The sequence below is a fragment of the Aotus nancymaae genome, unplaced genomic scaffold, assembly GCF_030222135.1.
Source record: "Aotus nancymaae isolate 86718 unplaced genomic scaffold, 86718_ANA_hifiasm-v0.15.2.pri h1tg000019l, whole genome shotgun sequence".
In the NCBI taxonomy this organism is placed as follows: Eukaryota; Metazoa; Chordata; class Mammalia; order Primates; family Aotidae; genus Aotus; species Aotus nancymaae.
Genome location: NW_026988431.1, coordinates 61546491 through 61567358, shown reverse-complemented (window position 1 = coordinate 61567358; position 20868 = coordinate 61546491). Strand labels below are relative to the sequence as shown.

The 20868-nt window shown below is 38.2% G+C and overlaps 1 protein-coding gene across 15 annotated transcripts in view; it reads right to left on the bottom strand.

The window, feature by feature from the left end:
* LRCH3 (leucine rich repeats and calponin homology domain containing 3) overlaps positions 1–20868 on the bottom strand; it is a 106111-nt gene that overhangs the window by 39816 nt on the left and 45427 nt on the right. For 13 of the 15 annotated variants that reach the window (XM_012476615.3, XM_012476620.3, XM_012476610.3 and 10 more), the window contains exons 4-10: positions 20252–20357; positions 16329–16465; positions 14081–14190; positions 12874–12967; positions 11354–11474; positions 7324–7472; positions 3624–3700 (exon numbers count right to left, since the gene is read on the bottom strand). In XM_012476615.3, the coding sequence (XP_012332038.1) occupies positions 3624–3700; positions 7324–7472; positions 11354–11474; positions 12874–12967; positions 14081–14190; positions 16329–16465; positions 20252–20357 (794 nt within the window). The remainder of the gene's footprint in view (positions 1–3623; positions 3701–7323; positions 7473–11353; positions 11475–12873; positions 12968–14080; positions 14191–16328; positions 16466–20251; positions 20358–20868) is intronic. The other 2 variants (XM_021669513.2, XM_012476616.3) reach the window with 1 other exon arrangement.

Below are 20868 nucleotides of genomic sequence, written 5' to 3'. Positions count from 1 at the left end.
GATTATAACTAGGCCCCATAAAAATTTTTTTTTTTGAGACAGATTCTTGCTCTGTCACCCAGTCTGGAATGCAGTGGTGCAATCTTGACTTGCTGCAACTTCCACCTCTCGGGTTCAAGTGATTCTCTTGCCTCAGCCTCCTGGGTAGCTAGGACTACAGGTGTGAGCTACTACACCTGGCTAATTTTTGTAGTTTTAGTAGAGATGGGGTTGGCCACCATGTTGGCCAGGCTGGTCTGAAACTCCTGACCTTAGGTGATTTGCCCACCTCGGCCTCCCAAAATGCTGGGATTACAAACGTGAGCCACCACACCCAGTCGATAAAAAATTATTATAATAATTTTTAAAAAACGTAATTTTTGCTAGTTTTAATTTCAAATTTACATAATCTATCTTGGCAAATTCTACAAAACATTCACACTTTTTGTTTATTATATCTCCCTATGTTTATTATCTTCTAATAGGGTAGACTCTGTGTGGATGGGGGTAGGGGAGTGGTAGGTGGGAAGAAATGTGCAAGGTGGACGAGGGCAGGGGAAGAGATTTGGGAGAAAAGAGGTAAGTAAGCTTTCTTTTTCAGCTCACTGGCAGAGGGTTCCTTACATTCATCAGTTTTTTTGAGTTCTTGTAACTGACAGACTGTTGTGATGGATTCTTTTTGTTTACGTTATTCAGGTTAGGAGACAAGTCCACCTAGTCTGAGAGCTGTCAGTCATTCTGAAGTGATTTTGTCTTGCTAGGTTCTAATTCAACATTCTACTTGAATATAAGCTCCAGGAGGGCAGGAATTTTGACTACAGTTCATAGCTATATTGCAACATCTAGAAAAAAACTTGGCACATAGTATTTAACAAATACTTGCTAATTAAAAACATGAAGGATATATTGATCTCAGAGCATAACTGGTTACTGGGATCAAGTATGGAGCTCTTATCCAAGGACTGTACTAAGGTCTGGTACTATGGAACCCCCAATTAAACAGTAATCATGGCTGGGTGCAGTGGTTCACACCTGTAATCCCAGCACTTTGGGAAGCCAAAGTGGGAGGGTTAGTACTTTAGTTCAGGAGTCTGAGACCAGCCGGGGAAATAGTGAGATTTTATCTCTACTAAAAATAACAAAAAATTTGCTGAGCATATAGCACATGCCTGAAGTTGCAGCTACTTCACAGGCTGAGGTGGGAGGACTGGTTGAGCCTGGGAGGTTGAGGCTGCAGTTGAGCTGTGATCACATCACTGCACTCCAGCCTAGGCAATAGAGCAAGACCCCGTCACAAAACAAAACAAAACAAAACAAAAAATGTAATCCCAGCTTTAGTTTCTAGCACTGTGGCAGATTAAATGCCCTGAATGACTATTCCAATGGAAATAACCAAAATGCTGAATAAAACAATCTTTTAAAATGTACTGCTAAGGTGCTATAAAGAACCCACAGACTTTAAAAAAGAAGTAAAAACAGGAACTCTGGACTAAGATGTGGTAGCAGACTTTTGGCTTCCATAAACTCTTGTCCCTGGCCTTACTCTAGTCAATATGTTGTATTACCTTGAAAAAAAAAACACAAAAACACTTTACAGTTGAAAGTAAGGTTACCGATCAGGTGACCTTAAAATGGGGAGATTATCCAGGCTGACCTAATATAATTAGGAGCCCTTAAAAGCAAAAGAGAAAAGCAAAAGAATTCATGACATGTGGTAGAAAGGGGAAGTAAGAAAGATTCCAAACGTAAGGAGGATTCGACCGTCATTCCTGATTTGAAGATGGAGGGGACCACGAACAGGGAATGTGGGTGGACTCGAAACACCAAGAACCACTACCAGCTGGCAGCCAGGAAAATAATGGGGACCTCAGTCCGGTAGCTGCAACAAACTGAATTCTGCCAACATGTAGGAGCATGAAAATGAATTCCCCTCCACAGCCTTCGAATGAGAGTCCAGGCCAGCCAATACCCTGACTTTGACCTCTAAGTAGAGACCCAGGGGAGCCTGCCCAGGCTCTATCCTACAGAAGTGTGATATAATAAATAGTTGTTCTAAACTGCTAACTTTGTAACACAAGCAACAGAAAATTAATACATAAGGTAACTGAGTGAAGAAGCTAGCTTTTACCTTGAGGGTTTCTACTAAATCCTGGAGACCTTGAGCTTCACCTATAATGGATGCAGGACATGAGAGGGACAGGAGATATAAAATGCGGGCCCACTCAAGGTGGGGAATGTAACCGGAAACTCCTGCATAAAACTGGAATCTCAAAAGACTATACTCTCAATATAAGTACACATGGCAATTGAAAAAACATTCTGAAATAAATTTCAAAGCATATAAAACTTAACTGAATCTCCATGAAGCGAGTGATGAGTAAAATGCAAAGTTATGAGATTTCTTTCTTTTTTCTCCCTACATATTTATTCCATCTATATCTCAGTCTCCCAACTTAACTTTAACACCTTGTCAAGTATAAAAACTACATAAATTTACTGTCACTTAAGAATAGGCATATCAAGACTATGTTTTATGACTTCATAAACACGGAAGGCAAAGAACTAAAGGCTGAAATTCTCAACAACTGCGAAATAGTTCATGGCAAGAAACATTTTGGAATTCAAGAACAAGAAACCGTGCTCTAAATGATCAAGCTAATTTTCAAAATATTCTTTTTTTTTTTGAGACGGAGTCTCCCTCTGTCACCCACTCTGGAGTACAGTGGTGTGATCTCAGCTCACTGCAACCTCCACCTCCTGGGTCCAAGTGATTCTTCTGCCAGCCTCCCAAGTAGCTGGAATTACAGGTGTGTGCCACCATACCCGGCTAACGTTTGTATTTTTATTAGAGATGGGGTTTCACCATGTTGGCCAGAGCCACTGCGCTGGGCCTAATTTTCAAAATATTCTGAGAGGCACCAAGTACAGTGGAAAAATCGTATTAATTGAGACAGGACTGGTGATACACATCACTGTTTCTGACTATCTCTCTGTTATCTAGTAAAAAACATAAGTTAAAAAAAATTAGGACTACTGAAATTCGGGTTTTTTTTGAGACAGGGTCTCACTGATGCCCAGGTCAGAGTGCAATGGAGCAAACTGGGTTCACTGCAACCTCGACCTCCCAGCTCAAGCGATCCTCCCACCTCAGCCTCTTGAGTTGCCGAGACCAGAGGCGTGCACCACCAACCTAGGCTATTTTTTTTTTTTTTGTAGAGGGGTAGATTATGACAGGTCTTGCCATGATCCATGATGCTCAGACAGGTCTCAAACTCCTGGGCTCAAGCAAGCCTCCCACCTTGGCCTCCCAAAGTGTTAGCCACCATGCCTGGTCCCGAAATTCTTTAAGCTCTCTTTACTCATGAATCCATACATCATCACCACAAAATCTCATTGCTATTAAGTATCTTCAAATCAATTAACCGTGTAGGTAATGATTTAGATGGTCTGAATTTAGAATCAAATCGATTTTCACCTTTTCTACGGCATGAGTACAAAAGCATGCTGTCACTCAGTTCTAAACACAAGCTGTCTAAAACACACAGTATCTAGACATCGTTATTACACTTAGATCTGCATAAAACCAAAGTACTTTTTGCTCTCATCAAGACAGAAACAAATTAAGCAGAATTGGTTTTTCAAACCTGTTTTGATGTAAATATCTTCTCATATCTTCTGTTTTTTGAAATTCCCTGATGGCTACTGGTTTTATTGGTGAACCCTAGGCCAAAGGACAGAAATAAATAAATTTAATATGTTAATCCAGAAAACTGTGATTACACAGTTCATATGTGTCATTTAATCTGTATATTACACTAAAAATACTTTTTTTGTTTGTTTTTTTTTTTTTTTTTGAGACGGAGTTTCGCTCGTTACCCAGGCTGGAGTGCAATGGCGCGATCTCGGCTCACCGCAACCTCCGCCTCCTGGGTTCAGGCAATTCTCCTGCCTCAGCCTCCTACTAAAAATATTTTAATAAGACTCTTCAAATGTAAACTTTAAGTTTTAAAGCATCATATGCTACACTGCAGCTTTGATAAACAAAAATGTTCATAATCCACAAACATTTATTTTATAAGAAAGTAGATTTTCTTCTTACTGTATTATATAAATTAAGGTGACCAAGCACAGTAGTGTGTACTGAATAATAAGATGTTACAATTGGACAGGAACTTAAGAGGTCACCAGTACAGACTCCCATTTAGCATAGAAATTCCCACCTACCCTACCCTGGCACTAGCTCAGTTACTCTTGAATATTTCTGGTAATAGCAAGTTCACTGGGCATATTACATTTCTTTATTTATCCATCACAACAAATGGTCTCTTATCATACTCATACAAATACTCTTGAGTGTGCTGGTGAAATACCAAGATAAAACAAAACGTAATTTCTATTTATGATAAAATACCATATTTAAAAGGAAAATATTATTGGCAATTTTACGTATTTACGAACTGAAAAGTAAAAGGTCATTTTCAAAAAGTATTACTGAGAAAAATTAAACTGGTTTAAAATATAGACCAGACACTGAAAAATAAAATTATAAATCGAAGGTAGAGGATTAAAGATTATCAAAGGAAAAATCTATAGAAGCAATACAATCGTGTTTCAACACCAAAAATCATCATCAAAATGGTTACTCATCAAGGGAAAAATAAGAAAATAACTTTTCCAAAAAGGATATCTACAAATCAAACATAAAAGTACCTATCACCTACCTCCAAGAAACAGGCATATCCCATGTAACTGGAAACTTTTTGTGGGTTACTCCAAAGGGTTAACAACTGTCTTAAGGTCTGGACATGAGATCCCATAGAATAAACTACAATTCTGCAACTCTAATGTGAAAATAATTTTTCTAATTTTAGTGAATATACCACTTTAAACTTTTTGTTTATTCAGAGACAGAGTCTCACTATGTTGCTCAGGCTGAGCTCAAACAATCTTCCTACCTCAGCCTCCCAAGTAGCTGAGATTACAGGAATGAGCCACCATGCCAAGCTGTGCCATTAAAAAAAAAAAAACAAATGTCTCTCCTAGGATGTTATATCAGTGACTTACCCTACCATCCTAGGTTGCTTTTTCTTTCTTTTTTTTTGTTTTGATACGGAATCTTGCTCTGTCACCCCGGCTGGAGTGCAGTGGCACAATCTTGGTTCACTGCAACATCCACTGCGCAGGTTCAAGCGATTCTCATGCCTCAGTCTCCTGAATAGCTGGGATTACAGGCAGGCGCCATGACGTCCAACTAAGTTGGGTTTTTTTGTACTTTTAGTAGAGAAGGGGTTTCACCATGTTGGCCAGTCTGGTCTCTAACTCCTGACCTCAAGTGATCTGCCTGCTTCAGCCTCCCACAGTGCTAGGATTACAAGCATGAGTCACTGCATCCAGCCCCATCCTAGTTTTATGATACTGCAATTATCTAAAATTATTCTAAGAGGCACATGAAATTTTCATGACAAAAAATTTCATACTGGCTTAATTTAAAAAAAAAAATTCATACTCTATTCAGGAGAAATAGTCTATGTATGTGACTAGTATTATAATAAAATTAAATAATAGTGTTTAAAATCTCACATAGGTTAGTTTTTAATAATCCATTTTTAGATAGCATTCAGGTAGAAAAAAGATATTTCTTCACTGGTTGTTAAGCCATTTAAAATAACATTGCTTCATCGTATTTTCAAAGATGCTAAATTTTATGAAAGCTTTATGACAAAGAAGTCATAAAGACTACCATACGTAACAGGCAGCCAGAATTTAAAAAATATTATTACAAAAGAAGCAATGAATTAAAGAAACAGTATTATTTTTCATAGTACAATAGGCATTGTCACTGTTAGTAGAGATACTCCATTTATACAGCCTAAGTAACTGTAACATGGTCAAAGAGAAAGACCAAGAGAAAAGAAAATGGATTCCTTGAAGGATTATAATGTGTCATTGTTAATTTTAATTTTATTGCAAAATAGTTGCCCTTTGCTCCAGCAGGGAGGCTCGCAGCCTGAATAACAAGTAGTTTCATCAATCACTTGGTACATTGCTATCTCTGGGCTGTAGTTCTTTCATTTATATAAGTTTATCCAACTTTAAATACAAAATCGTCTTCTGAATGCCAACAAAAAATACTGTATTCAAAAGTGTTCAGATAGAAAGACCAAAGCCCTTTCTTTCTTTCTTTTTTAAAGAATGGTAATATTCGATGGGCATAGCAGCTCACACCTATAATCCCAGCACTTTGGGAGGCTAAGGCCGGCATATCACCCGAGGTTAGGAGTCCAATACCAGCCTGGCCAACATGGTGAAATCCTGTCACTACTAAAAGTACAAAAATTAGCCAGGCACGGTGGCGCATGCCTGTAATCCCAGCTACTCGGGAGGCTGAGGCAGGAGAATCACTTGAACCTGGGAGGTGGAGGTTACAGTGAGCTGAGATTACGCCACTGCACTCCAGCCTGGGTGACCGAGTGAGACTCTGTCTCATTAAATAAAATATGATAGTATCACTCTACAACATGTCCTACTTGAAATGATTATTCTCTATTTTTTTTTTTTTCCTTTTAGTTTTCTCAGACCAAAGAGGTTATTCTCTATTTCTAAAAGGCTAATGCATCATTCTCTTAAAAGGACCCAAGTGTTTCTCAAATAACCACTGCTCAGAGTCTGAAACCAACTCCAGACATCAACATCACATCCACTAAAGTGAAGCCATTATGCTGACAAGATAGACTGAAGAATGCTATTCTATTTGAGACCCTTGGAGAATTGGCAGAGATTCTGTAGTGGGCTGAATGCATATTTGTTTTCTAAGGCAATTCAATGCTCCACTTAAGAGATACCCAAGAATTTTAATAGCAAACAATTTATATTCTGTGTGACTTAGCACAAAAGCTCCAATATAATTCAGCATATTATAAAAATTCTATGGTTAAGTTGCATGTTACCACAAAAGTCAATTTTCTGGTTTAACTGTTAAATTAATTACTGACCAAACTATGATTTATCAGTTAGTAAAAATAAAAAAGCAATAAAACAACAATGAAAAGCATCACTGTATTTTCCTTTGTATTTTCTTCAAAGGCCTGACAGTACTTAGACTTCTTTTATTCCTTCTGCAAAATTGTGGTCTTCTTGTTTGAAAAATAAACTTAAAGTCTACTTGAGACTACTGTCTGATTTTTCTGCATAAATCTGAAAAATTCAGTACTGAAATTAGAAGTGAACATAATGAAAACAATTAGGCTTACGTCAACAAGTCACTGATATAACAGAATTTTATACTATTATGAATTATTTTTACAAAGGGATAGCAACATATTTAGGCTTAAATCTATGTACTACCTCATGAGAGATTCGCCGCTGTTCAATATATGCCATAAACTGTGAACTAAGGCTGTCTGAGTCCGGTCCCTTGGGCTGTCTCACCTCGTCCTCTTCTTCCTCTGCGGTACAGCTGTCTATGTAGTCAATCTGATCCAGATCATGTTCCACTGTAGACACCACACACACATCCACAAGAAAAAAACACACAAATTAGCCAAAAAAAGACATTTACTTATTTCCTTTTCCCCAAGGTTTTCTATTTTGAAAGTGGGAGGGATGATAAAAACTTTAAATTACGTAAGTCTTTTTTTTAGCCATTTTATGTCCAAGGTAAATTACATGTCTTTATTTTTAAAAAATTTAATTTCATTTATCTTTTTTTTTTTTTGAGACAGGGTCTTGCACTGTCATCCAGGCTGAAGTGCACTGGTGCAATCTCAGCTCACTACAACCTCTGCTTCCCAGGTTCAAGTGATTCTCATGCCTCAGCCTCTCCAGTAACTGGGACTATAGGCATGTGCCACCAAGCCTGGCTAATTTCTGTATTTTTAATAAAGATGGGGTTTTACCATGTTGGTCACGCTGGTCTCTAATACCTGTGCTCAAGCGATACACCCACTTTGGCCTCCCAGAGTGCTGGGATTATAGACACGAGCCACTGCGCCAGGCACATCAGTGTTTACTATTTAGTTCATGGCCAATCAAACAAATAGTCTCCAGAAAACCTTAGTCCTAGTTCACTAAAGAATGTTGTAGTTGATGACAATTACTAATATACACAGAACTCTAACATTTTTCTTTGGACAGCTCCTTACTGTTTTAAACACAGCAGTTTGAGTTTGTGAGACAAAAACAGAAGACCGAGTTTTTCTGTTTGTTTTGACATAGAGCTTCCCTCTGACGCCCAAGCTAGAGTGCAGTTTCCAATCTCAGCTAACTGCAACCTCCGCCTCCCTGGTTCAAGCAATTATCCTGCTTCAGTCACCCAAGTAGCTAGGACTACAGACGCACACTGCCCGGCCCAGCTAATTTTTTGTATTTCAGTCGAGACGGGTTTCACCGTGTTGCCCAGGCTGGTTGCTAACTCCTGAGCTCAGGCAATCCGCCCGCCTCAGCCTCCCAAAGTGCTGGGATTATAGGGATGAGCCACCTCGCCTGGCTGAGAAGACTAACTTTAAAGACTGAAAAGTGCTTCTTCTTGTATGACTTCATGTTTTAGGTTTGGGGCTTAATAATATCTCTGAGGAGATGGGAGGTGGAAAACCTAACATTGTCAACTCAAAAGAAAGTAAAAAGACACAAAAAAAAGAAGAGAAAAGAAAAGGTAGGAGGAGTAAGCTGGACTTGAAGAGAAAGAAATACTTTCTGACTACTATGTCCCTTCCTATAATTGCTGTCAAGTAAACACAAACAAAAAAGATCAGAACAAGGATTTTCCTATTTGGAAAATTATCTGCTAGAGGTCTGCAATGTGGATAGTTATAATAGTTTATGGATGGGAAGGGATTCATTTGAGGAATTTTTTCTTCTCCAAATGCTTTAGGGTGAGGAGAAGTATATAAATAAGATTCGGCCACATCACTATTCATCTGTTAAATCTGAGAATACCCCACTATTTTTTTTTTGAGATGGAGTCTTGTTCTGTAGCCAGGCTGGAGTGCAGTGGCGTGATCTCGGCTAACTGCTTCCCGGGTTGTGGTTCAAGCAATTCTCCCACCTCAGCCTCCCAAGTAGCTGGGATTACAGGCACAAGCCACTATGCCCAGCTAATTTTTGTATTTTTTAGTAAAGACGGGGTTTCACCATGTTGGCCAGTCTGGTCTTGAACTCCTGACCTTGTGATCCGCCCACTTTGGCCTCCCAAAGTGCTAGGATTATAGGCGTGAGCCACCGTGCCCGGCCAATTTTTAAGCTTTAAAGTAATAAAACAACTCCTTAAAATGGCACACTAGAAAAAAAAACTTGCTACTAAGACGGTTTCTCCGGAGATACATTAAACCACAACCTGTTATTTTTATGATGTTCTACAGGCTGCCTAAAAATCGCAGTTGCCTTTTTCGCAGCAATGAACTTGGAGAAGCCTATTTCTCAATTCAGTCTTCTGGTTCAATTATTTATAAATAATCCTGTAAATGTAATTAATATAAAATAAATTTTGAGTTAATTTGATTAATAGCTACAAAGGATGGAAAGGTTATAAGTTTACATCCACATTAGAATGCATTTTTTAAATGTGCTAAAACTTGTCTGACTAAATAAATGGTTTATATTATGACCATTTCTGAAGAAAGCAACTTTCCTTCTTCATACAATCTAGACCAGTGTGGCCAAAGAGAAAAATAATGCAAGCCATAAAGGTGAACCACATATGTCATTTGAAATTTTCTAGTAGCCAAATTTTTTTAAAGTAAAAAAAGTAGCATTAATTTTAATAATATATTTTACATTGTCCATATACAATGCTAAACATTACTATTTTATATGCTTTTTTTCAAATCAAGTTTTCAAAATCTCACATGGATTTTTATACTTAAATACATATCAATTTGGAAAAACCAAATTTCTTACTTTTTTTGAGATACAGTTTTGTTCTGTTGCCCGGGCTGGAGTGCAGTGGCACGATCTTGGCTCAAGTGATTCTCCTGCCTCAGCCTTCCCAGTAGCTGGGATTACAGGCATGCACCACAACACCCTGCTAATTTTTTTTTTCTTTTGTATTTTTAGTAGAGAGGGGGTTTCACTATGTTGGCCAGGCTGGTCTCAAACCCCTGACCTCAAGTGATCCGCCTGCCTCAGCCTCCCAAAGTGCTGGGATTACAGGCATGAGCTACCACATCCAGCCTAAAAAAAATCACATTTCAAATACTCAATAACCACATGTGGCTAGTGGCTACCGGACCAGCACAGATCTCAACGTTATTTTAAGTCTTAAACTGATGGGGAAAGACGTCTCATATGAGAGAAAAATTTAAAAGAAAACTACTGAAATGTAAATGAAATGATAATGACAGGAATAAAGAATGTAAGAAGGCAAGGAAGGCCGTGCGCGGTGGCTCACGTCTGTAATCCCAGCACTTTGGGAGACCAAGGTGGGTGGATCACCAGGTCAGGAGATTGAAACCATCGTGGCCAACAAGGTGAAACCCCATCTCTACTAAAAATACAAAAATTAGTTGGGTGTGGTGGCAGGCACCTGTAATCCCAAGTCCTTGGGAGGCTGACAGGAGAATCGCTTGAACCCTAGAAGGCAGAAGCTGCAGTGAGCCAAGATCACGCCACTGCACTCCAGCCTTGGTGACAGAGTGAGACCCTGTCTCAAAAAAAAAAAGATGGTAAGGAACAGGACAGGTAACCATTTAATTGATATCACTAATAAATGAAAGCTCTCCTTGGATAAGTAATAGATTTCTGGAAAATCAAAGTCATTTTCTTATAACTGGCCCTCAAAATTCAAACATGAAATTAAACATTAAATTTAAACCAATTCAAGCAATACAGAATAGAATGCGAAAATCAAGAGTCTGCTTCAGAAGTATAAGCAAGTAGAAAGAGCGTTGCTTGCTAACGAACTACAAGTTTTTTAATGCCAGAATAAGGAAAACTGAGATTTAAATGCCCTTAAAAAGCATCTGACAATTCTGGATGAAGAAAAGGTAAACACTAAAAAAACAAAATGCACAAAATCCAAGAAGAGATCAAATAATGACCATAGCAAGAATCTTAAAAAGGGAGAATGGTACTTCAAAAGGTCGTGGTTAAATCAAGATGAACAAAGATCTACTCCAGGTGCACTATCTCTAATAAAGTTTCCTCCCACAGTGAAAACGAGGGGGAAATACTGTATTTTAACTCTAAGACTGAAACCAGAAATCGTAGTTTCATCCCAATGGAAAATAATTGTTTTCAATCATATATGAAAAGAAGTCTTTAAAAGAAGAGTGAAGAAGCTATAGATAAAGAACAAAAGGAGTGGGTGTGAAAAAGACAACTTTAAAAAGTTAAATGATTACAAATACTTTATATGTCACTGGAATCATGTTTAATTTACCTCCACCATTTGTTACTACTAAACTGCCCCGATTCTCTTGGTACTGGCTTTCTCTTCGTAGTCTTTGTTCTTTAGTAATCTCTGCTACTCGAAGAGGCAGATCTGAAAATTCATCTGTAGGCTTGAAAAAGAAGCAGAAACATTAAAAACAATCATTTTAGAGCATGGCGGTTCATGCCTGTAATCCATGCACTTGGGAGAATGAAGCAGAGGGATCACTTGAGGCTAGGAGTTTAAGACCAGGATAGGCAACATAGCGAGACCATGTCTCTTCAAGGAATTTAAAAATTAGCTGGGTGTGCTCACGCATGCCTGTAATCCTAGTACTTGGGATGTTGAGAAGAGAGGATCGCTTAAGCCCAGGAGTTCAAGGCTGCAATGAGACAGGATTCCACCACTGCACTAGCCTGTGTGACAAAGCAAGATCCTATCTCAAAACAAAACAAAACAAAACAACAAAAAAAAAACCTGGCCTGGCATGGTGACTGATGCCTATAATCCCAATACTTTAGAAGCCCAGGAGTTTGAGACTAGCCCGGGCAATAGAGGGAGACTCCATCTCTACAAAAAAAAAAAAAAAAATTAATCAGCCAGGCATGGTGGCATGAGTCTGTGGTCCCAGCTACTCAGGAGGCTGAGGTGGGAGGATTGCTTGAGCCAAGGAGGCTGAGGGTGCAGTGAGCCATGCTCGTGCCACTGCACTCCAACCTAGGTGACAGAGCAAGACTGTCTCAAAATATAAGAAAGATTCATGACTCCATAAATCTGTATATACAGATAGATTTAAAATAGCTACATATGTATCTGTATGGATACAGCCACATTTATGAACCCACCCGCCAAGACATACAAACACAAGTAATTCCAAATTTCAAGTGGGATGTGGTCTAAAATTAATTTGCTTTTGATTCCCAATAAAACATTATAAACAGTAGGTTATTAGTCTTGCTAACAGAAGTTTATTAATAACTCAATGCATAGCTAAAATATTGCACATAAGTAATTTTTATTTTTTTTAAATTTTTTTTCTTCTGTGGACATAGTAATTTTTAAGAGCAGAAAACATAATACCAATAATTTAAAAACCAGGAAAATGACAGAATTACCTAGGAAGTTATTTATCTTGAGCATACGAATACTCTTCACTAAGGTTCTCGTCTCTCTACCCAGCAGCCTAAAGTCCTACTTGTTTTCTCACTTCCAGCACCTCTGCTCAGGATTAACCAGCCTCTCAAATTTTAGGCTTCAGTTTCCACTGGCTCAGCTCCTGTTTGCCTTTCTATGATATGAAACTATTAAATGAGACAATGAGGTAACAGACAGGTAGAAATACACGATAGAAGGCGGTAAAGAAGAGCACCAGTTGTGGCAGTAAGACTATGTGGGATTCTTGCCCCTCCCTTGACTTTTCTATATTTTGTGTAATGAGAAATTGAATCCAGTTAAGACACATTCCATTTTCATTATTTCATTTTCTCTTAATCAGGTGTTATAACACACAGAATATAAAAAACACTTACTTCATTCCCTGACCATCTCTTATCACCACTGTCCACACTATTGAAGCCTGAATCAAGGGCTCCATAAGGGCGACTTGAGTACAGTTCTTCATGGCTACGGGAAAGAGACTGTGTTATTGCAAAGTTTGTTATTTTAACAATTAACATTTAAATTAACAGATGCAACTTTCTTAAAAACAAGAAATGTGGCACTCAGTCACTAACTATTAGAATTAAATGGGGTTTCTTTTTTTTAATATGAAAAATTCCAAATAAAAACAAAGTAAACAGATTAGTATGGGACTTCATGTACTCATTATTATCCAGCTTCAAAACAATCGCACCTCTGCAATTCTTGTTTGCCCAATGAGGTGAGTTTATTGGGACTGTGCTTTCAAGCATAATTTGAGGTTCCAAGAGAAGGTCTGAGGGGTTCTCTCTTTTGAGCAAAGCCCATAAACGTTATTTCACTTTCACTGAAACATCTCTCCTGCTTGTTTAAAGGCCCTTGAATTTAATTCTTGCTACTTAAGATTACTCCATACTCAGGAGGCTGAGGTGGGAGGACTGCTTGAGCTCAGGAGTTTGAGACCAGGCTGGGTAACACAGTGAGACCTTGTTTCAAAAAAAAAAAAAAAGACTATTCCAGATGGTTGGGATTGCCAAGCAGATGACCTTATAAGTCATATGTTATGTAGCTGAGGGACTCAAGACTTAAAAGATCCTGAAGTGATGTTAATGGTCAACAAATCCAACTCTTCACTCCCTGTAGAAAAAATGAAACCCAAAAAGTATGAATGACTTGCCTTAAGCTAGTTAGCAGCAGAGGTAAAGTTAGTGTTCAAGTCACTCAGACCAGTAGTTTTCAACTGGAGGGCCCCAAAGGGACATTTGGAGACATTTGTTTGTCATCTTGGGAGGGTACTACTGGCATCTAGTGGGTAGATGCCAAGGATGCTACTAAATGTCTTATAATGTACAGGACAGCCCACCACAACAAAGAATTGTCTGATCTAAAATGTCAATAGCGCCAAGGCTGAGAAGCCCTTAGAACTACACTTTGCCAGATCTAGGTAATCAACTTTACAATTAATACAAGCTTTCTGAGAATAACAGTGTTAAAACAGGTTATTTCCCTTTAGTCAAATATTCGGGCAAATTTAAGTATCCATTTTATTTGATTCTTTGTACAAAAAATATGATAGGTAAAGGAAAAGAATATACTTACCAGGAGCCAAAACCCAATGGTCTCCTATCATAATCTGGCAGATCTGGAGCAATCTTACAAGCTTGTATGTTCAGGTATTTAAATATGTGGATTTTGCCTTTTATACATATCTAAATAAAGTAATATAAATGTAACCAAATTATTATTCATCTGAAGTATGCTTATCATTATCAACTTTTTATGTAATGTATATTGAGAATAGGAGGCATTTCTATCAAGTACATACAGTAATATTAAAAAGCTAATATCCTTATAATAAATTGTATTATTTAGTTCAGCATTATTTTAGGTGTTTAACTGGTAAATATAAGTTTTCATTTTCTAGTTACTAATAAATTTCAGTAATATATAAAATAAATAATTTTTGATTATACTGTTCAAACATCAAGTTAACTTATCTTTTCTTTTTTTGAGACAGAGTCTTGCTCTGTTGCCCGGCTGGAGCACAGTGGTGCAGTCTCAGCTCACTGCAACCTCCACCTCCTAGGTTCAAGCGATTCTTCCACCTCAGCCTCCCAAGTAGCTGGGACTACAGGCACGTGCCAAACACCTGGCTACTTTTTGTATTTTTTGTAGAGACAGAGTTTCACCATGTTGGCCAGGATGGTCTCGATCTCTTGACCTCGTGATCTACCTGCCTCAGCCTCCCAAAGTGCTGGGATTACAGGCTTGAACCACCGTGCCCGGCCTCAAGTAAACTTATCACACTTATTAGTCTGCATAGTCAGAGATTTAAAGCATTTCTCCTCAACAGATTACATGAAGCAACTTTTACTTTTAGGAATCCAACAATCATGTACAATTATATTTTTGATCATGCTTTCTTTGAGAGAGAAGAGCAGGAAAACATGAAACATTAAAATTACGTATATTTCTGTTGCTACTTGTTCCAGATGTCAAAACACAAATTCTTGAAGCTTATAAAGACTCTTCTATTGTTAGGAAGTTTACTCATAAAGTTTTATAGTTGCCATAAAGAGTAGCATACACGGCTGGGCACGGTGACTCTTGCCTGTAATCCCAGCACTTTGGGAGGCCAAGACTGGTGAATCACCTGAGGTCAGGAGTTCAAGACCAGCCTAACCAACATGGTGAAACCCTGTCTCTACTAAAAAATACAAAAAATTAGCCGGGCATGGTGGCAGGCACCTGTAATCTTAACTACTTGGGAGGCTGAGGCAGGAGAATTGCTTGAACCCGGGAGGCTGAGGCAGGAGAATTGCTTGAACCCAGGAGGCAGAGGTTGCAATGAGCCAAGATCGCACCACTGTACTCCAGCCTGGGCAACAAGAGCAAAACTCTATCTCAAAAAAAAATGGTAGCATATGTTTGTATAAAAACATCAATAAATTGCAGAGTTAAAAATAGCTAAGTGAAAATAATGAGTTGGCAAAAATGTATAGGTTGTAGGATGTTCAGCATCTACATGTAAAGCTACCTTATAATTATTACTATATAGCTTCATTTCAGTCACTGATAAATGACCAAACTGTCTAAACTAGGAATTTATGACTTCAGAACTGGGAAGGTTACAATAACAATGGTCAGGAAAAGAAATATACGGATAATATTTAGCTCTGAAAGCTGAGTATTTTTATTTGTCTCAAGCATTTATGTTGTCCACACTCAAACTGTACAGAAAAAAATTAAGAAATTAAAATTTTACTAGAAAAAATTAAAAAATTAAAATTTTATTAGAAAAAGATTTAGGGAAGAATTCTTCAATTTAAAAAGAATACCAATTTAGAGAAAGGAAAAACACTTCTGGAAACATTGTTTATCTTCTAATCCATTAATTCAAGACTTCTAAAGAATACATATGTATGTGAATTTATTTTAAAAGAAATTATTTGGGCCGGGCGCGGTGGCTCACGCCTGTAATCCTAGCACTTTGGGAGGCCGAGGCAGGTGGATCACGAGGTCAAGAGATTGAGACCATCCTGGTCAACATGGTGAAACCCCGTCTCTACTAAAAATACAAAAAAACAAAAATTAGCTGGGCATGGTGGCGCGTGCCTGTAATCCCAGCTACTCCGGAGGCTGAGGCAGGAGAATTGCCTGAACCCAGGAGGCGGAGGTTGTGGTGAGTCGAGATCGCGCCATTGCACTCCAGCCTGGGTGACAAGAGCAAAACTCTGTCTCAAAAAAAAAAAAAGAAATTATTTTCTAACAGAACGAGAAATGTACAAGACATTTTAAATTTCATCCTTTGTCAACAAAAGTCCATACCATGCTCACTATGGTTTACCTGTGCAGGAGGTGACTGTAGTGGATTGTTATCCAGGGTGATCATTTGCAGGTGCCTGAGATTCCGATAACAAACAGGGATTACGGTAATTTTATTGCATGAGAAGTCTAACCGTATCAAAGGCAACTCTGCCAGCTCTGCGTGAAGGTAAAAGGAAAATGACCAGTTAATGACGTTTTAAAACTAGAGAATTTTTCCAAAAGCTTCTAGTTAAATATCGTGATTTTAACACAGATATTCACTCCCATTCTCTTTTAGTGACTAACTGGTAGCAAAGGGGTATAAATGAGATGTCTAGATGCCTATAGACAGGGTTACTAATAACAAGCAAGCAGCTTTGACCCCCTCAGAAATACAGAAAGTCTCAGAAGCTGGAGGCCCTGATACCACAAAAAGGTGAGGGTAACAAAAGGATTAGATAACACTCTATATAAAGAACAGTTATGCCTGGGTCCACAGCCCCCACTAACACAGCTGGGGCACTATCCTTCTCCAGTGTCCCCAGGAGTCAGCAAGTTATTTTCTAGTGAAATTGAATAAAAAATGCTCTGAACTCAGGAATCCCAGGCACAATGGAAAGTCAGGATGAGTTGCCAGCTGAAATGGAGGAGTTAAGTGAAAGTCTACACACTTAACAGTAAGACCTCAGCACCTTCCCACCCAACCCTATCCTACTTCAACCCCAGGAATGGCAGTAGTTAAGAATATACACAATAATGTAGAAGAAATGGAGCTTCTTTCTCTGGATAAACTTCACAGTCCCATATAAAAGGTCTTTATATAATGATATTTCTTCTAATAAAATACACAGCTTGCTACTTGATTGCCATTATGCAATTTCTGCCCAGTATGCTCAGAACTTCCAATCAGTTATATAAAGTGTACAAGAAAGGAAATAAAATTAGAGTACATCACTTGAATTGGCAGGGAACAATGTTTACATAATTATAGTAATGTGAACCCTGAATAACAATTTAATCAAAAGTTGTGATAAAACTACACTGGGAAGATGGGAGGAGGACTGTAAAGGCATGATACGATGATAGTGTTAGGAAACTAAATCCTCATCTATCACAACAGGAAATTGACATAGGTGTCAAAGTCGCCCAAACAAGCAATATCTATAAAAACATATCAATTAGACACATGTCAGCAGTCCAGGCACTGTGGCTCATGTGTGTAATCTCAGCACTTTGGGAGGCTGAGGTGGGCAGACTGCCTGAGCCCAGGAGACCAGCCAGGCAACATGGTGAGACCCTTGTCTCTACAAAACAATGCAAAAATTTCTGGGTGTGATAGCACATGCCTGTAATCCCAGCTACCTGGAAGGCTCAGAGGGGAGGATGGCTTTAGCCCAGGGAGTTTGAGGTTACAGTGAGCTATGATCATGCCATGCACTCCAGCCTGGGCAACAGAATAAGACCCTATCTCAAATAAATAAAAAGAGTCAATGAGTTTAATGAAGGTGCACACTTTTGGCCACTGAAACTGGTGGGTAGGGACATTTGAGGCAGAGGAATTACACTATTTATTTTTCTTTTTTTTGTTTTTTGTTTGTTTGTTTTTATACTATTTATTTTAAGCTTATTATTTTTTGACTGATGTAATATCTTATTTGGTAAAAATTAAAATTAATTTTAAATCAAAATGGCAATATAACAAAAAAGATATGATATCTACCAAACCGCAATATGTTAAAAATTACCAATTAAGTAACACTAACTTCCACATTATTTAATGTGGAATAAAGCTTCACCTGCCATCTCATTTCAACATACGTGCTGAGATTATCAAAGAAACTGTTTAAAAAAATGAAACTATTTGTGTGATAAATGGTTTTGTCAGCAGTCTACAATCAAAATAAGATACAGAAATAAATTAGTTGATAAAATTATTAAGCTTCAATTGTCATCTGAAACACTCAATTTTCATTTTGATTAAAACCCTAATATTTTCATTAATTGATTTCACACTAAATAAATATTATAAGAGTAAGTCTTTAAAGATCAACCATAGTAGGTGAGTCCTGAGTACAGAGATAACACTAGAGAGAAATCTGGGGTTATAAGGTCCTAGAGGTCCGGATTTTGGGTTTGCTGAGGGCCTTCATTTACATTCCTGAGTTGGTAGCAAACAGAACCAGGAGCAGGTAAGGAAGGCCCTGAGGATAAAGGGTGTGAAGGTTACTGGACAAGCCAAGTGAGAGGAAAGATGTGCAAGATTTTGGCTGCAGCAAGTATGTAAAGGTCACACTCTTATATATTTACTTGGAATCCAAAATGTCAAAGCTCCACTAGTATGTTAGAACTAAGTATTATGCTGAATCAAATTGGTGCAAATATTTGAATTCTAGAGAAAAAGTAAAAATATCATTAGTTAATTCAACACTTATTGTGGCTAGGCGCAGTGGCTCACACCTGTAATCCCAGCACTCTGAGAGGCCTAGGCAGTTGGATCTCTTGAGACCAGGAGTTTGAGACCAGCCTGGGCAACATGGCAAAACCGTGTCTCTACTAAAATTAACTGGGCGTGGTGGTGAGTGCCTCTAGTCTAAGCTACCTGGAAGGCTGAGGTGGAAGGGATCACTTAAACCTGAGAAGTCAAGGCTGCAGCGAGCCATGTTCGTGCCACTGCACTCTAGCCTGGGTAATGAGAGTGAGACTCTGTCTCAAAATAAACAAACAAAATATTTATTGTACACTGTGTAAGTTATATTTTGTAAAAGAACTAGAAAATCACTGTCATTAAAATATCTTCAGAAGATTCCTTATTTTTCTGGAATGTTTGCCAATAAATTTCTGTATTTGATTCAAATTAATCTAGTGAATAGTGGGGAGGAAAGTAAATGAGAGTACAGATGAAACAAGCTTGCATGAGCTGCTAACTGCTATTGCTGGGTGGTGAGTAGAAATATGTCAGAAGAAATATATATTCTGGATCTAATAAAATAATAGTTTTCGTTTGAATCTTCTTTTCTAGGTTTTTGTTTCACGGATTTGTGAAAGATTGATAAATTATACTTAATTTGTTTAATCATTTTTATCATTCAAATACATGTATCAGAGCTTGTAGTCAGCCTAACATAACTAGTCTCTTAGTGCAGTCTCTCACTGCATTGATCATTCACACTACACATCACCTCCACACGGTTCATTAGCCTCTGTCTGAACATCTCCAGTGATGGGTAAACTTAAGTTCAGGTCAAAGTTCATTTTTAAGTGAGTCCTAACTGTGGGAATGTTTTTCATCATACTATCCCCTTATCCAAACATGTTACATTTCCCCCAAACAGTCATGCTTACTGAAATTTTCAGTGACCCTACTCTAAGCTATTGATTACATCAGTTGACAAGAGGTAAATATAAAATCAAAGGTCAACAGTTATCAAACTTTTCACTGAAGAGACTTTTAAAATCCACAATGAAACAGATAACACTATTAAGTAAACCATTAGATTTCAAACACTGGACGTAACACACACACATTCATTCTCTCATTCTCAATCTCTCTCTCTTTCTATCTCTCTCTCTCTCTTTCTTTTTTTTTGGACAGGATCTTGTTCTGGTGCCCAGGCTAGACTGCAGTGATACTACCACAGCTCACTGCAGCCTTGACTGACCTCCTGGGCTCAGGGACTCCTCCCACCTCAGCTTCCTGAGTGGCTGGGACTACAAGCATGCGCCACCCCACTGGGCTAATTTTTTAATTTTTTGTAGCAATAGACTCTCAATGTTGCCCAGGCTGGTCTCGAATTCCTGGGCTCAAGCAATCCTCCCTCTTCTCCCTCCGAAAGTGTTGGGATTACAGGCATGAGCCACAACGCCTAGCCCGGATATAATCCTTATACATTTTTGTCTTGATTGCTCTGAGAGAGCTTTAAAATAATAATAATAATAACAAATAATTATTTCATAGTTTCTTACCTTCAGGTAAATGTACTAAGTGATTTCTTCTTACATTAAGGTCTCTCAAGGCCTCCAGGTTACCAATTTGGGAAGGGATAGTTTGAATTTCATTGCAGCTCACATCCTATTTTGAAAGAATACAAAATAAAGATTATCCTAAAGTTACAAACTTGTCTGCTTTAAACTGTCTAGAAAATTAGATATGTTTGGTAGACCTTCTGGTATCTTACTTAATAGCTTGATTCAATGGTTCTGAAAAAGAGACTACTTACAGATTCCAAGATCAATAAATTCAGAATACCATAATTCTGAGATCAGCCAATAATTTGTAAACCCATAATTATGTATAACAGAGGGAAGCTGCCTAGGTTAATAAAACCTCTAAGCTGCCACATTAAAACTTAAAATTCTCCCAATATGACTAAAAGAAAATAATACATTTACTATTTAGAAATGACCACTTGCTGCCGGGTGTGGAGGCTCATGCCTGTAATTCCAGCACTTTGGGAAGCCAAGGTGAGTGGATGGCTTGAGCCCAGGAGTTTCAGACCAGCTTGGGCAACATGGTAAGGCCTCATCTCTATTTTCTTTTTTAAAAACAGCAGAAAGAATTAAAAAAGACTGCTTGCCAAAAT